A 17,874-nucleotide genomic window follows, 5' to 3' on the forward strand; every position below is an offset into this window, starting at 1 on the left:
TGTGACTTCAATCTTTGTCTAACACCTGTCCAAAACCTGCACCTCCACATCGTCTCTCTTACTGAGCTTTTTGTTCCAAAATCTCTTACGTGTCAAGGTGCAAAATTTAGTGTGATAACACTTTTGCTAAGCACTTCCGGGATATTTGGCGAAGTTAAAGATGTTGCATTCATGCAAACTGTTGCTGTTGAGTTTATTTCCTGCTGAGTTAATGAAGATGCAACAGGCGAGTAAAATTGGTGATGATCCTTTTCCTGCTTCTTCAAGCAGAATGGCATCACCTGAATGGACAGGTTAACATGGCTGACATTCCCATCATCCTCCTAATGGACATGAAAGATCTCATTGCCAAACAATCTAGATGATGGAAAAATACATCACAAAGGACTAAATGGGTGAAACAAAGAAAAGGATAAGCAGATCAAAACATGTTTTTTCCTTTATTCATTCACAAGATGAGGGTGTCACTGGCTAGGCAGCATTTATTGCCCATCCCTAATTGCCCAGAAGGCAGTTAAGAGTCAACTACATTGCTATGGATCTAGAGTCACATGTAGGCCAGACCAGATAAGGATGGCAGTTTCCTTCCCTAAATTACATTAGTAAACCAGATGGGTTTTTCCCCCAACAATCAATTCACAATCATCATTAGACTCTTAATTCCAGATATTTTATTGAATTCAATTTCCACCATCTGCCATGGCAGGATTTGAACACAGGTCCCCAGAATGTTGTCTGGGTCTCTGGATTAACAGTCCAGTGATAATACCACTAGGCCATTGCCTCTCCTAACTGCTAAATGGCTCAGCATTTACAAACCGCTAAATGGCTCAGCAAGCAAATAAAAAACAGCTTACATTTATCCATATTCATCAGGGAAGCCCATTGTTCAATTTCCCATCTGTGCTAAGAAAAATATTGGGGGTGGATCGTTAAATAGCTGCAGGGCCAGGGCCCCCCTGTGAGATTAAACAATCTCAGGATTTCACAGCTTCTGGGGCAGATTTGAATTTTCAAAGGGATTGCTGAGGGTGGAAATGGGAGATTTGATCACCTCCAATCGATGGCCTATTGAACTCATTGTGTGTTTCTGATTGCATTCTCGAACCTTTAACACATCGAATCCAAACGATCCAATGCGTCCTAGCACACAGCTGTTGGGGTTCGCGAGCTGGCCATCAGGAATAATCTCTCTAATTGACTCAAAGCTGATCTATCCTGGAGCTTTTTGCATCATGTCCAGGGCTTCTTTTATTGCTATAGACACTGTCAGTCCCTGAGAAAGTCTTCCTTTCTCTTCAGCAAGACACCAGCAGGGCACATCATGGCCAACATCTGCCTTTGCTACAGGTGCCAGGTATGACAGCTCCCGCCTCCCAACATCTGTCCTTCAGGCTATTGACTTTACAGATAGTGTCACAAGAATAACATGGGTTGGGTACAAGAATGGGACTTGGAATGCATTGAGTATCAGGTTCTCATCACTGCGTAGAAAATTGCATTCCTTCAGGTCCAGCTAAAACTAGTGCTCGAGGTTCACTTTCACCGGGCCAGGGGAGTTGAGACATTGTCCAATATTCTCATTCTTGAGAGCTAGTCAGGACCCCATGCTGCAAAATGCACTGGTGTGGATACTGAGTAAGGGCAAGCATCAGGCATTGAGATTCACGTAGAAGGAATAATCACTTGACGAAGGTGGAGATGAACTGCTGACACTTGACAAAGTGTACTTCAGTTCGTTCAGCAATAGATCACTGCCCCAAAAAAAGCAAGACACACCACCCAGACTTCAGCGCTGCATGAAAAGTGAATGTTACATTGCAAGGTGACTGCAGCCATTTTGAAATTGTATAAGCACAGATGCAAAACCATTTGACAAAAGGATTGTATTGTGCGAATTGTATTGTAAACAGAATCCCTGGCAGGAAATAGCTTTCAATTGCTGAACAAAACCTATCTCCAGGTGTATTGAATATCCCTTAATCTAAAGTGATGAGTGAGTGCACAGTGGAAAAACCACACCTAATGCAGTAAAGCAGACTCTCTCCATTGTATATGACCACTCCCAGGTATCTCAGAATGAGAAAGGGAAAGTGACAGGTCCCAGGAGACTGCTCCCTCGACTAGGAATGATCGACTGAGGAAATTATACGTGCAATTCTGCTAAAACCTCTTGGCAGATGCCTGCGTATCTCTGCCCAGTCTTACACAATAGAAGCTGCTTCAAGATTTAGAGATGGAATTCTAGAAACTAGGGCCTTGGCAGGATAAGATCTAGCTACCATGCCTGAAGAGGTTAAAATCTGTAATGCTCAAGGGGCCAGTGTTAGAGGTCAGCAGATATCTTGGCGTTTTACAGGGATTGGGTAGAGCCAGGTCATAGAGGAATTTAAAAACAACAATGAGAATTTTTAAATTTGGAGACTTTGCTTGATAGGGAGCCAACTTAGGTCAGTGAGGACAGGAATGAGAAGTGAATGAAAGTTGGTGCAAATGCAAGAGAATCAATATTTGGATGGAGCTGCAACGTGGAGTGTAGGGAGGCAACCAGAGGTTAATTGAAGTATCGTCAGAAGGGGCCAAAAGAGAAAGAAAAGGGACTACTCCAGATCCTGACACCGTTGCCCACTCAAGAGCATGATCACGCCTGAGGCCTTTAGTGGGTAAAAACAAAATTGAGGGAGGCCTCAAAGGGGGAAAAATGGTTGAATTTTGTGGCTAAACATCCTGCCTGTATCTGTACCTACATTATACACGCCACCATTTTGGTTAAGGACAGTTTTCAGATGCACTTAGCAGCTGTCTAAGATAAGTTTCTAGGCCTGTGAATATTCTGTTGAGCTGTCTGGTGCTTCTTTAAGGACCTTTCTTGGAAACGGTGGCAGATGAGTATTTTGGATTCTCAATTTGGCCTGAACAGCACAAAACAAAACACGCCGTTATGTAACTGTGTTTGATATCCCACCTCTGGTAAACTGACAGCTGCTGGACCGGCTCTGAGGAAGATCCCAGCTATGTTGCAGTAGTGACCTTTCATTACCACAGATTATACCTTACAGGAGATCTGCATGGTAAGAACCTGAGAGGGTCTTTCTGGCCTTTTGGAAGTTGTGACTCTGATCCAAAGGAAAATCAGGTGCCCTGTAAATCAGACTTCCTAGTCACCATCACTCATTTTCAGGCATTGTACCAGGTGGGATTGAGTTGGTGGTACTTCTGTCTCTGATTAGGATATTCTTGGGTCCTAGTCCTATGCCTGAGATTCCAGTCTAATACTGAGGGAGTGCTGAAGTGTTGCTGAATCATTTCTCAAATGAGTTGTGAAACGAGGAATCCCATGACAGTATTCAAAAAGGATCAAGGGCACTCTCCCTGGTGTTATGTCCAATATTTCCTACTTAACCAACATCTCTAAAATCAATTGTCTGGTAACCATCCTGCTGCTGTCTGCGGAAGCTTGCTGTGCATAAATTAATGACTGCACTACCCATTATAAATGAGACAGTGTGTCCAAGTGCTTCATTGCTGTAAAATATTTTGGGATAACCTGACTTTATGAATGGCATTACATAAAAGCAACCCCATGCTTATTCTCACCCTGTTTTCCTTCCACTCTGTCATTCTTACTCTCAGAGTGACATTTTTCTGATGTCCGACCATGTCTCCACTCTACTCGGTATTTTTACAAAAACATGGTTCAGTGCCAAGTGTGATTCAGAGAGAGGATTTTATACCTCTTGCTGGCATTGATTTGTTTTGGAGTTCATATAGACTGCCCCACTCTGCCTTATGCTATCCGGCAATCTTCATATGTGAGTTTAAAAACAACGTTCTATGTGCTATTTAACCATTGGGGCATCACAGCCCAACCTGTCCCTGACCTCCTGTGATGTCCATGTGTGTACTTTCTGCTGAAGTCACTGGATGGCAAGCTAGAGTGGGATCTCACCCCTCACCATCTTCTCCAGGTCAGTAAGAACAAAGCTAATGCATGACTGTGAATTGAACCTGAGACATCATTGTTTTTACAGTCAGTGTCATCCTTTAATCATGAGGCCATTAGGAAGGCTGTCTGCTGTGTTAGCAGAGTGTTACATTAAGAGATGCTTTAACAGACTGTAATATTTTTGTGTGTACTATAAATCAAAGGGGAATAAATGAAAGAATATCATACGCTATCATCACATTTATCATTTCTAACCTTGCTGTAATTCTGTGATTGCTGAAATGTTGTTAATTAATCACATGGAGATAACAGATAGTCGTTTGAAACACATCTCCGCTGTTGGGCTGGCAGGAATATTTTTAACACTCAGTTGTACTATACATTAGTTCCTGCCAGGCTGGGCCATTATTATTTTTGTGTCTTATGTCAGTGGGTGAGAAGAGGGAGTGGGTAGCCTGCGCTGTTTGTGTGCTCGATAGATGGAGCACTCTGTTTATGTGGCTATCTCAGTGATTTGGGGACTGTTGAGTGTGGTGTTGGAGTTCCCTGTCATTCTCTGAACCAAAAAAAGGTTGTAAGTTAGATCGGTTCAACTTGAACATTGGCAAGAAAGAGATAGGCAGTTGAAGCTTTCCAACTTGCACTCATCATGATGAAACCAACTTTAGAAGGGGAACAGCAATTTATACAGCTTAGGGTGTTGATTGGTTGGACTATGTTTAGCTCTGAGGGCCAGCAGTGGCTGTTAACTGTTATGTAACTGATTAAATTCTGATTGAACAGTTTCAAATTGCTTAGTTTGAATGTAACTGGGTAAATAAGATTGACAGTTAACAGCTCCTGCTCCATATTCTAACAAATCAGCTCTCTTTTCTCATGCTGTGTAAATCATCATTTCCATTATAAAATTGATTTCCTCATGTTTCAGTCCTGATGAGTGCAAGATGAAAAGCTTCAACTTCATGTTTGTTTTTTTTTAGCAAAGTTTAAGTTCTGCAATACCAAGCAAGAAGCAGCCAAAATTCCACAGGTGACTCATCCATGTCCTAACATGAACTACGAGAATAAAACGATTGTGCTCAACCAGCACATTTCTCTCCTATATTAACTGGACTTACCCAGCACCATGTTAAAGCTTGGGAATGATGACGGGGTGCAGTACAGAACCAACCACACCAGCTACTTCTGTCAACCATTTTAATGGACGTATGACGATGTTGTTACTTTAAGAGGTTATTTTGTCCTGGGTTGTTGTTTCTGAAGAAAGGTTGTAAGGCAGAGGTAATGAACTTGCTACTGAAGACCTCTTGAGTAAACAGCTTAGGAGGCCTTGGGTTTTTTAAATAGCTTGAATGGGTGAGACCAGCTCTCACAGATGCAGTTTTCAGCAACATCAGAAAATATTGGTGTCTGAACAGATTTAGAAACTTCAGTGAATGCCTCTCAGCTGCTACTTTCTCTGAAACTTCTCTTGATGTTTTTTCCTCCTAGATTGGAGAACTGCATGTGAGAATCTGTGTCTGAAGTTTCCTTTTTGCCAAGGGGTATATTTGTGGGGTATTACTGTCTTAAAACAGTTAATTAGTAATAGCCACTGTATCTATTATTTTGTTAAGTTTCCAATCTGTTGTTATTCTAAATTCCTCATTCTATGTTTGTATTTTAACTACAGTGTTTATATAAATTATGTTTTGCTTAATGTTGAGTAGTTTGACCAGCTCCATTTCATCTGAGACATTTTACATTTTCCTTTAAAATAAGAAAAATTTACGGTCCAGTCTACCTTCTTAAAATATTTTTGAGGGGTTCTGATCTGGTCCATAACAGAGATATCAACCCAATGAAGGTGGAAGTTGACACAAGGGCATAATTTGTTCATGGCATAACATTTGCTCAGGATTGAAAAACCTCAAGAAGTAAGAAAATATTCTGAGGTGGTGTCAAAGTTTTTTTTTGATTTTTGGAGCGACCTAAGGAGGTATTAGGGCAGGCAAAACGATTTTAAGGAGCATCATAGATGAGAGAGGTACAGAGGTGCTGAGGTTTAGGGTGGGAATTGTGGAGTCTAGGGCCAACTGCCAACATAGTGTGACAGAAATCAGGAATGTATAAGAGAACAAAATTGTAGTCATGTTGAGGTCTTCAACGGTTATAGGGTTGGCGTTGTGGGGTGGGGGGGTGGGGGCAGAATGGGGGTGGGGGTTGGGGAGTGGAGTTACTTGTTAAGTAGATTCCTGACTAACAAGACAGTCAAATGTTATCAGGGTGGGCTGGAATAAGATGCTGAAGTCACAATTAGATCAATCAGGATCTTATTGCAGGCTCGAAGGGGTAAATGACCTAGGCCTGTTCCTACGTACAGGAGAGAGGGGAGGACGTTGAAAACAAGGATGCAAATATAATTGCCTCCCTATTGCATCAAGGATTGTTTATCTTCATAGATAAATGTAGTGTGAGCATTCTTCCTGCTCAGTGGCCGTTGCAGAATAAAGAGGTGGGAATGGGGTAGAGGATTAAACAACAAGCAACTAGACGCTCAGTGACAACAGGCGACCAGTTTCCCCAGTGTAGACGAGGCCACATTATCAGCAGTAAATACAGTTTACTAAATAGAAAATAGAACAAGCAAATTGCTTTCTCAGTTGGAGGGACTCTGAAGTCCCTTTGTTTTCAGATTTCCAAAGCTTTTCCCCTTTTAGAAAATAATCTATGCCTCTACTTTTCCTATCAAAGTGATAACCTGACGTTTTCCTGCATTGCATTCCATCCACCACTTCTTTACCCACTCTCCTAGCCTGTCTAAGTCTTCACATCACCTCATGCTTTTCAGGATTAAATTCCACTGAAATGTGCAGAGGTATGGGAAAAGGGCAGGAGACTGAGATGAAATTGAAATGCTCAGAGTGCCAGTGCAAACACAATAGGCTGTAAAGCCTCTCCCTGCGCCGGAACAGTTCCCTGATTCTGTGTCGCCTGGCGAGGAAGAGAAAGAGGATCAGAGAAACCGTATTGTGGTTCTGGTGGGAAGGGTGAGAAGTGGGCGCAGAAATGTGGGAGATGAAAAGGCAATGTTTATTGATGAGGTGTGTTGCAGTTTTCAGGCTTAACATTGTGGATTTTACATGGAAGTGCTGGCCGTGGTGATTGATTGGGAAGTTGATGATGGGGCTCGGGAGGAACACACCTGCCTCTGCTGGTTATGGAAACTACAGCTTGATTTTAGGTTGTTCCAGCAGTGAAATGCCTGTGGCACTGGCATTGTCCCTGCTGAAACAGAAAGTGCAGAATGTGAGAGATGCTGACCAGCCAGAGGGCTGGCAGCCGTACTGTCCCAACAGCTCCACTGGGAGCAGTGGCCAGTGCTGGGATTGCCGCCGTCCTGGGCTAGGCATGGTGGAGGGGGGTCAGGGCGCAGTTAAGTAGGGTTGGAGCTCACTGGTGCCAAAAAGGCAAGCTCCTGTAAGTGGGGCATCAGGAGAGTTAGTGACACGGATTGGGTGGTCTCCCAATGGAGGTGTCTCTTTCTCTTGGTGTTGGCCTCTGCGGGCCATGGGGCACTCCATCATTGCGGGCGCTCCATCATCGGGGACACCTCCAATGAGTCCACGGGGTGACTGTGAGGTGGTGTCCATGGGCCACATGTAAAATACCAGGAAGGGACCCCATTAAGTGGCTATTAATTGGCCACAATGGAGCTGCAGTTGGCTTAAGGATGAGAAAATGTCCACCACTGCTAACCATGCCACTGATAAAATATCAATAGAAGTCAATTGGCTTTGGGTACAACCACCACCCCCAGAGAGAAATGCATTTGAAATTGTGGTCAACACTGAATTCGACAACTTAAGGTCATCATTGCCTCTCCTATCGTAAGGGATATTATTTTTGGCGGCTTTATTTACTCTTCAGCTCCTCTACCTTCATTTCTTTACTTGTCCCATCATCATTGCTTCTCGCATATCGCCCTTTAGCTGCTCCTGCCTCCAACCCTATCTCAGCTCTCCTAATTGTCCGTTCCTCCTCTCCGTGCCTCCACACTTGCTGAGAGCCTGTCACTGTCCTAACCATTCCCAGTTGTGATGGAAGGTGATTTGAAGCAAAATGTTAACTCTGTTTCTCTCCGTAGATGCTGACGGCCCACCAGCGTGTTCCGCTGAAACCTCAAATTCACAATTATTTTCAGACGGTCTCGCTTGTCCTGTGCCCCTCGAACGAGCACAGCAAACAATATTCATCGTTTCTCTTTCTTATCCCTTTTGCAGGAAAAAAGCCAAAATGGCTGCCACTCCTAACGAGTATCAAAATACCAGCACGGAGAAAACTGAGAACATGTGACCCTAGGGAATGAACCCCACCCCCAGCCCCACCCTTGGCAATGGACAGCCCCTCCCCGATTTGCAGTCAGCCCAGCAAACACTGTCTGGGAGATGGATCTCTCTCGCTTTTTAATTTCAGAAGCCTTCGGAAAAAAAGGGGATTATGCATTTTTCAGAACGCATCGGATAATCTTTCAGACAGCTATGGGCCCGCTGTTGACAAATTAATTACGGCTGCGTGCTGGTTAGAGGAATTGAAATGATCTTCTTTTTTTAAAATATAATGCCTGCATACGCTGGGGTTGACCAAATCATTCAATAGGTTCAGCCTGTAACAATATCAATACCAGCCACAAGACCAATTGCTTGGTGTAAGGCTGGTCTGGTTAACAGGATTGGAAGTATTGATTGCAATCTTCAGTCTGCTGTGAACCCTGAACTTTCTTTTCCTTCCTCCACTCTTTTTGGTTCAGCATCAATCCTCAGCATTGGCTTTACTTTGAGGAGCGCAGAGGAGGGGGAGACGAGGGCAGTCCAGTACTTTGCTGTTGCACAGAGAGATCCTGAAGTGAGCCGTAGAACCCACATCAAAGTCGTGGTGCAAAAAGAGCCCATCAGGTCTGCATAATTTGAATAAACCAGCCCTCCTCCCCCATTCTAAACCACTTCTCAGTGCCTGGTCCATGCCCTCCCAGGTAACAGTGCTTCAGGTACAGACCCATAGTCCTTTTAAATGGGATGAGAGTTTCAGGCACAAACACCAAACTGGTCAGTGAATTCCAGGCCCCTACCACACTTTGGGTAAAAAAGATTTCCCTCATATCCTTCGAAAAATCCCCTTCAAACTTGTGCTGTCTGGGAATTGACCTCTCCGGGAGAGGAAACAAACTTTCTTTATCCATGTCCCTCATTATTACGTACAATCAACTAAAATACCCCTCAGCCTCCTAAGGAAAGCAACTCTAGTCCGTCCAGTCTTTGCTCATAGCTGCCATTTGCCAGCTCTGGCAACAATCTTGTAAATCTCCTCTGTCCTCCCTCTGTTTTTTAATTCACTCATGGGATGAGAGTGTCGCTGGCTCGGCCAGCATTTGTTGCCCATCCCTAATTTCCCAGGTAAGAGTCAACCACACGGCTGTGGGTCTGGAGTCACATGTAGGCCTTGACCAGCTAAGGATGGCAGTTTCCCCTCCCCTGAAGGGCATTGGCGAACCAGATGGGTTCTTCCTCAAGAATCAGCATTAGGCTGTTAACTTCAAGTTATTTTGTTATTGAATTCAAATCAGGGTGGTGGGATTTTAACCTGGGTTCCCAGAACACTACCTGGGTCTCTGGATTAACAGTCCAGTGATAATACCACCAGGCCATCGCCTCCCCTGAATTATGTCCTTCCTGTAATGTGCTGACTGCAAAGTGAAGTCCATTACTCTTTCTGACCTCACTATAAATTTAACTTCTGCACTTGTCTTCTAATTTTGTTTGAGATTCAGGAAATAATCCACTAGATCTCCATTGGCTTATTGTCTTTTTCAAGGGGAGCACATTATATGAATCATGTCACTTTTCTGCACTCCAAGTGCCACATGCTGGTGCTGCTTTTCGCAGTTTTTGCATGATAAACACTCCAAAGGCTGACTGAGCAAAATCACGCTGTGGAATTTCCTCCGCACTGCCCTGTCTGTATAAACTGGAATTTGCAATGCATTCTGAATCCTGCTGTCAGGACCAAACGGGGGTCTTGAAGACCCAATTGCAGGCACCGCACCACTGGTGTCAATCTTCCCAGAGGTGCCTGGCGAGTTGGCAACACTCGCCATCCCATTGAGATTGGGCTCCTGGTGCTGCTAACCCTGGCAGCGGTGGAGCTTCTATCAGACCCATTGGGAAAGATAGGGACCACAAGGGCACCTCGACCCAGAACTGCCTTCAGAGAGATACATTCTGCGGTGCAAGGCCATTCAACCCACGAACCACGCTCTGGGTGGTTCTTTGGGCTGCAGGTGTGGTCACCTCCTCTTTGGCATTTGGAGGCTTGCATACTGGTGGCAGCATAGCCTGCCATAGAGAGGGCACCTCCATGAAGTAGCTACTTTGCCAATGGCAGAAAATGCCAGCAAATGCCCTCACCCTCAAGTCCCCCTAGTTCAGACCTTAACAATCTGGAATATGCAACCTATTTTACCCCCTCCCTGCCCCTCAAAGTTTGCAGGGAATGTGTTGGCGGGCCGTCCCCTCAGTTTTCTTGTCTTGCTGTTCCCTCCCTTTCAAAATGGAACTGGGAAAGTTCAGGCCCAGCCCTAGTGACAACCGCAGGAGAAATTCTCTTCCAAACAACTGTTGCTGTGGCTTTTTTTAGGTTGAGAGCATCAGGTTTGTGTGGACGCTTTTGTTCAGCCTGCGGACACACGTCTACAGCTGTTGAAGGATGATTCACTCCAAAGGTCACTGCCCATGCCAGTAGCAAGCCTGGTGATAGTGGGGCATTTAATTGGAGGAAAGCAATTGGTGTCCACTTAAGGCCTCATCCCCCAATGGTATGCCTCCAGTGGAGGGTGTGTTGGGGGGGTGCTTGTGACTTGCTTGCAGCTTCTGGTGGGTGAAAGGGGCATGGAAAAGAGGTGGGGATAGGTTTTGGACATGGATTCAAAGGCATTCTGTGCCTGAAGAGGAAGTGGGTTTCGGGAATTGGGGTAGGAGGCCGACTGAGAGTCATCCTCCATCCTAGCTTGCTGCTGGCCTGGCCCACAACACCTCTCTCTCCATCACTCACCTGGCCTTGGGGCCCATCAATGATCATGGTCTTTGGGCGGGTGCAGTACTGGCAGCAGCCACCAGTTCCTGAGTGGCACTGCTGAGTTACTGGTCTCTGATTGGTTGGCAGCTTTCGGCTGGCAGGGCACCCAGGGTCTTTGGTCCCAGGGAAGACCCACTGCTGCCCAGTTAAATGCCTAATTTGAACTTAATGTGACAGATAGAGGTAACAAGGGACTCTTGTCAGCTGATGGTTGACAGCCATATCACCTCTGATAAATACCACTTCAAACTTCTTCCAGCCAGCAGACTGTGTGATATTTTCACCTAATCAGTCTGGGCAACTTTCTGGTCCCAAGGAGTGACAGGATGATGCTTTAAGCACACAACGTCTATCACTTACACACATGTCATTGATTTTCTCAACTAAAAATGAGAGTGTTCTCAAAAAGATAACATCTAGCCACTTTATAGCATTGTGTGATTATTGAATGTAGCAGCTTTTCAGAGTTCTTGCCTCAGTAACCTAAGCTGCCATTTTGTGCAATAAGGCTTTTAGTTCAATATGTAACATTATGCGGTCTTTTTATATGATTGAACATATCATTTGCTGCTGACTTAATTAAACACAACACAAACATATTTTTTATCTGACATATGTATTTGCTTCCTTTGACTTTCTGTTTGCTAGCAATATGCAATTTATTCCACTTTAGTGTTTTCACTGTAGTTGCCCACATGTTGAGCTCAGCCATCTTTGGGTTCTGTTGTGATAGCAATTCCGGTTAGTGAGGAGCCCAGGAGATTCTTTATAAAGAAGGTGTTGTCTCTCAGGGGATACAATTTCACTAAGATCTAACTTAATAAAAGAATGGTGAACATTACAATCAGCACCTCCCTTACAAAGCGAGCCTGGTTATCAATGAGGTTTTTAAATGGAGAAATGAAACAATAATTATTAATTTTAACATTATATTTATTATACTATTGCTGTAAATGCCTTAATTGTTTTGACTCAAAAGTGAGTGCAGTTGGGATCTGTACATTACTAAATCTAACAGATGAAAAATCCAAACGAATGCGCACACAACCAATTGGAGTCAGTGGCTAAATTGAAGCAGCTTTGGGTTACGTTAGCTCCTTCATCAAATCATTTTCTGAACCCATTCCCAGTTCACTCTGCTCCATCAGTCAATCGATTCAAAATCTGGGGAGGTTGTAGAGACATAGTGCAATGATTGTAATGAGGTCAGCCAGGTGGACCTCATTGAATATGAGTTCCCTGATTGGGGCTGTTAACCTGGTCCAGTCAGGGAGCTCTGGCTGAAAATTATAAACAGCAGTGTCAGAGGTTCTACTCACTTTGAGAGCTGGCTCTGACGGAGCTGGACCAGTGTCAAATACTACGCACGTGTAAATAAAGGGCGACTTGGTGATGGGATACTGGCCTGTGTGGAGTTATTTTCATAGAGTTATACAGCACAGAAACAGCCCCTTTGGCCCAACTCGTCCATGCCGACCAGGTTTCTTAAACTGAACTAGTCCCACTTGCCTGTGTTTGACCCAAATCCCTCTAAACCTTTGCTGCTGATGAGTTATGACTTGTTTTGTACCAGTGCCCCAGATCAAATTCATCCTAGAAACACTCCCACATCATCCCCATCATGTACCTTCAATAAGAACTAAACATGCCATCACTTGGGGATCTTTTGGAAAGAGAGGTGGGCAGAAAAATGTCTCTGTATGCAATGTATAACACTTATATTAAATGAAAATTAATCATATCTGCTTTTGTTGTGCTTGGTAAACAGATAATATTCCACACCACAAAGGTCTTTGGTGTTTCTGGGTAAGGGTGTCAAACTGATTGGCACATTGCATTGTGGGCCATGCCCACTCAAACCCAGGTGGAGATTGTCGATGCTAATACAAACCCTTAACTACTATTGAAGAGAAGAGCGTTTCAGCCCATTAACCTGGGCTACATTTTCAGCTAGAGGAAAAAGCATGTTGCATTCTTCCCTTTGTCCAAAGTGAATCATTTCTATGTAACTGTTTTTTGAAAGGAATCATGAAAATTAAACATTTGTGGTTGAATCTCTCAAGAATGATCAGATGTGCCGATGGTCTGAGAAGTGGCAGATGGAGTTTAATTTAGATAAATGTGAGATGTTGCATTTTGGCAAGGCAAATTAGGGCAGGATTTGTACAGTTAATGATAGGGTCTTTGGAAGTGTTGCCAAACAAAGAGACCTTGGGGTGCAGGTTTACAGTTCCTTGAAGAGCAGGGATGTCTTGGCCAATGCATATCCCTCAACAAACTTGAGCAAAACCTGACGGTCCACTGAACTCGCTGCTGGCCATGATGGAAGCCTAGTGGTCTCCCTGGTGACACCTTCACCTTTGTCAGTGTATAGTGGTATCCCAGCATTCTTTATATGGGATTGTCAGATTGGGAGCACCAGTAATGGTGTCCAAGCAGCAAGTCACATTTAAGCATTTTGTGGACATCGCCTCCAAAAACACTAAAATAAAGTCACTTTTAAAAATATCTTCACCCACCAAATGAAAAATGGGGGCATGTATGTGGTCTTTGCTTTGGTTGCCAGTGGCTGGCACCTCAGGGGGTTTCTGCCACCTTGGCCCTGTATTTGGACAGGGTGAGGGTTGTTTAAGGTCATTCCTGAGGTAGGTTAATGATTTTGGAGTTTCCTTGCTAAACTCAGTATTCTGTATGCTAGGAGGTTATGAAGTTGCCAACAGTGTGCCATCAAGCTGCCTCTCCTTCACCCCACACACAGACCCCTCTATGCCCACGGAATCTGGCCCATTAACTGGCCTTCAGCTCATTCCGTTTTGCAGGAGATTGCTGTGTGTAAGTTGACTTTTGTTTTTCCACATTGCAACACTGACTGCGCTTAATTATCAGCTATAAGTGCTGTGGTATGTCCTAAGGTGATGGAAGCCTCCAACAGGAATGTCAGTGTTTCTTTCTTCACCGTGGCGAGTGACCAGCAACAGGCAATGCACTTATGAAAGCATTACAGTGGGGGAATTGATCTAGTTGTTAAACAGCATGTATCCATGCTCTGTTTACAACAATGAGAAATGGCAATGATACTGACGTACCTCAGTCTATCCATCCCAGACATGCTACTGGCAATTGTAGTGCCTTCCATAAATAGCCCAGCTAAGATCAGCTAATTTGGCATAGACCCACTCTTTCACATATGGCAATGGTTTATTCAATGGTGGAAACTTCTTCTCATGAAGATTTGGCACAAAGGCCCAAAGTTTGATTGCATTCTTGCCATAGAATCTCTACCGATTCACAAGGCAGAGCCCAACTGGAAGTTTACAAAGAAGAGCCATGCTGTTGTTGGTATTTGCTTGCACAACACAATATTTAAAGAAACATTACTGCCTCATTAGGAATTCCTGGAAGACCCAAGAATGTCTGATTCTGGCAACCCTGCCAGGCCTGCTGAGAAATGAGATACTATCATTGTCCTGGGAAATTTTCCAATGTGTTGTTTGTGTTTTTATTAAGGCCGACTGAAATGTTCACCTGATGGCACAGAGATAAAGACTTCACTGTCACTAAGCCAACTGCATAATAGGAAAAATCCGGGTTTGATTCTGACTCTGTGTTGACTTAGTTGAATGTAGCAATAAAATTGACAAAACAATTCCATGTTGAACTGCCTTGAAGGGACAGATCCTCTTGTTGGATTTTGGGGGTGAAATGATGGCCTGCACTCAGTAAAATGGGTAGTGGATGGTTTGTTAGAGGCTACATATTCATCACTTTACAAAGATTCACACGATCAGTATGTCACTGTTACCCATTGCCCGGATTGAAGGAGTCTGCTATGGCCATCAAACAATCTCTGAGCAGTCTGAAAACAGGTACAGGAAAGAAGGAAATACACATCATGAATCTTCCACTGTTTCCCTACATGTTAGAGCTAACATATTGGAGTGTATGAGCGACAGTGAAAGTGAGTGAGAGTGTAGGACTGAGCGCTTGAATGTGTGTGTGTGTGAGTGTGTGTGTGAGTGAGAGTGTAGGAGTGAGTGTGTGTGAGGGTGTGTGTGTGCAAGTGAGCGTGTGAATGTATGTAACTGAATGTGTAAAAGTGAATGTGTGAGAGTTAGTGCAAAAGAGTGAATGAGAGTGAAAGTAGGAGTGAGTGTGTGTGAGTGAGTGTGTGTGTGTGAGTGAGGTTTTGAGTGTTTGTAAGTGAACGTGTAAAAGTAGGTGAGCATGTGAATGTGTGTGAGAGTGAGTGTGACAGAGGTTGTGTGTGAGCAGTGTGAGTATGAGGGACAGTGAGTGTAACAGTGTGACAGAGGTTGTGTGTGAGCAGTGTGAGGGAGAGTGAGTGTGTTAGAGTGAGTGTAAGAGTGAGTGAGAGTTAGTGCCACCTGCTACCCTTGCTGTTGCTCCATAAATTAGTCTTATCATTTGAATCTTGTTCATAAAAATACTTATTTGTAGTTTTGATTATTGCAAAATAATTTTCTAATGCCTCATTTCCCCAACATTAGCCTACTTGCCCCAGGAGCAAGAAAAAAATGGAAATGTCCTTCCCCATGCAAAAAGGTTAGACTTCCTGAGTTAGACTTTAAGGAAAGAAATGCTCACCAGAGGTCAGGAATTTAAAGGGTCTTGTGGATTCACAAGAATACTTCAATGAAGGCAGAGAACTGAAAATATTGACAACTTATGGCATAGAAGGAGGCCATTTGGCCCATTATATTTGTGCTGGCTATAAAAACTCTTGATCCAGGACTGCTCAGGCTAAAGTATTTCCACAATGTTATGTTTTAATACAGTGAAGGTGTCTGTCTCTCTCACCCTTTTAGACAGTGAGTTCCAGATCCCAGCTACCTACTGAGTGAACAAAATTCTTCCCAAATCCTTTCAAATCCTTCTGTTGATTACTTTAAACCCATGCCTCTTAGTTTTTTGACTTCTGCTGAACCAAAAAGGTCTTTCCCATCCACTTGATCTAGGCCATTCGTGATTTTATACGGCTTCATTCAATCAAACCTCTGCTGTTTTTTTTCCCCAAAAGAAGAAGCTTTATCTTACGCTGTGACATTTGTCCAGATGACTACTCTGGTTCTTTGTTGTTTTTGCCACTCTGTCAAAATGCGGCACGAGGTAAATTCACTGCTGCCAATCCTCCTCTGTCTTTGCTTTGTCTTGGGTCCATCTAGTAATTAGCAGTAGAAGATGTGCTACTGAAGAATATATACAGAAGAGGCACTGTACTTAGATAAGAAGGTTTATTACATAGTAGCAACAAGTACAACTACATTTAGTCAGACGTGGAGCTGGTATAGTTTCTTTTTATTCATTGGCTGTCACTGGCTAATCCTTAATTGCCCCTGAGAAGGTGCCATCTTGAACTGCTGCACTCCACAATGTTGTTAAGGAGGAAGTTGTTTTGATTTCGATCCAGCAATACAGAAGGAACGGTGAGATAATTGTAATTTGAAGGGAGCAGATACATCTGGTCAGATAGTGTGTGACATCATTAGAATGTGTGGGGACAACGTAACGTGAACATTAGCACCTCTGAGCCAATAGCCTGCACATCTTCCCCAAGCTTTATTTCCTCATTATTAACCAATCATATGGTCATGTATATTACTATATTACATTTACACCTACCCCATCAAGTCTCTGAGACACAAATGCAGGAGGTTCAGACATTGTATACTTCTCTCAGAATTCAATCTCTTCATAGGTGGAAGAATGGTAGGTCTCTTGCTTGAGGAATGTCTACCTATTATGATCTTTTCTGCAATGGAGAATCCTTTATCTCTTGGATATCCACCACAAACTTCCTAGACGTTGTTATTGATCCATTATCTTCTTATCTGGAGGACCCTTAATTTCACAAATTTTCTTTTGGAGGACAACGACTCTGTTGAAATAAGTACTTTCTTGTAGTAACCTTGAATTATGGATCAGCAATCACTTTCTTATTGGAAGAGGTAGTGTCACTTCTGCAGTATCCTGGATACTTAGGGTAGGCAGTGTCTTCTTCTTGACAATGTCCTGGGGCTGTGGATATTGGTCTGGCCCTCATGGAGTCAATGGTCAGGTTGTACATCTTCAGACAGCAATCATGTTGCTTATCTGGTGGAGTAGACTTTTTAACAAGGTTTGTCACATTCCTGAGAGATTGCTGCTCACTCAGGACTATCCCTATCACTGCCATTCTAATTTAGAACACAGAGGATTGAACATTTCCATCAGTGATGTAATGTCTGTGGCTTTCCTCAAGGTTGACAATATTATACAGCTCTTTCATGCCAATATAAGTGATCTCTTTGGATTGTTCATCCATTTGGATTCTGTCATTGGTCTTGGAAGTCCAATGAAGTCTTCTACCACTTGTCCCTTAAGTGATTGGTTATTAGGGATTTGTTTCTGGATCAATGTTTAGGCAACTGTTTGCTTCCAGACCAGCTGTTAACTTGTAGATTGTCAATTTCCTCTATCTCTTCTGGTGAAGTTGAAGTTGAGACATGCATGTATTCTCAAAAGTGAAGTTGGTTGATTGCAAACAATATACACTTTTTCAACTCTTACTTCTGTTGTGCTGCACTGCATATCTGTTTTTCTGATATTTGTTCCATTGGTGCTAATGTAGTCTTATCTCTTGGCTCCTACGATGTCTGCTTCTTCAGCCATGGTAACTGGTCTGATAGAACAGTAAGCTTGCTCCTGTAGCAAACACTAAACAAACAAGATGTCCATTAAAATAGACAAATTGTATCTCTGATAGTAGGAACTGCAGATGCTGGAAAATCTGAGATAACAAGGCGTAGAGCTGGATGAAC

The 17,874-nt window shown here is 43.4% G+C and overlaps 1 protein-coding gene across 1 annotated transcript in view; it reads left to right on the forward strand.

Annotated features, from left to right (window-relative positions):
• susd2 (sushi domain containing 2) overlaps positions 1–9,372 on the forward strand; it is a 109,829-nt gene extending 100,457 nt beyond the window's left edge. The window contains exon 15 of the mRNA XM_020513477.2: positions 8,209–9,372. Coding sequence (XP_020369066.2) covers positions 8,209–8,281 — 73 coding nt within the window. The 3' untranslated portion in view covers positions 8,282–9,372. The remainder of the gene's footprint in view (positions 1–8,208) is intronic.
• The last annotated feature ends 8,502 nt before the right edge of the window (positions 9,373–17,874 follow it).

Source organism: Rhincodon typus, chromosome 24 (genome assembly GCF_021869965.1).
Source record: "Rhincodon typus isolate 14 chromosome 24, sRhiTyp1.1, whole genome shotgun sequence".
In the NCBI taxonomy this organism is placed as follows: Eukaryota; Metazoa; Chordata; class Chondrichthyes; order Orectolobiformes; family Rhincodontidae; genus Rhincodon; species Rhincodon typus.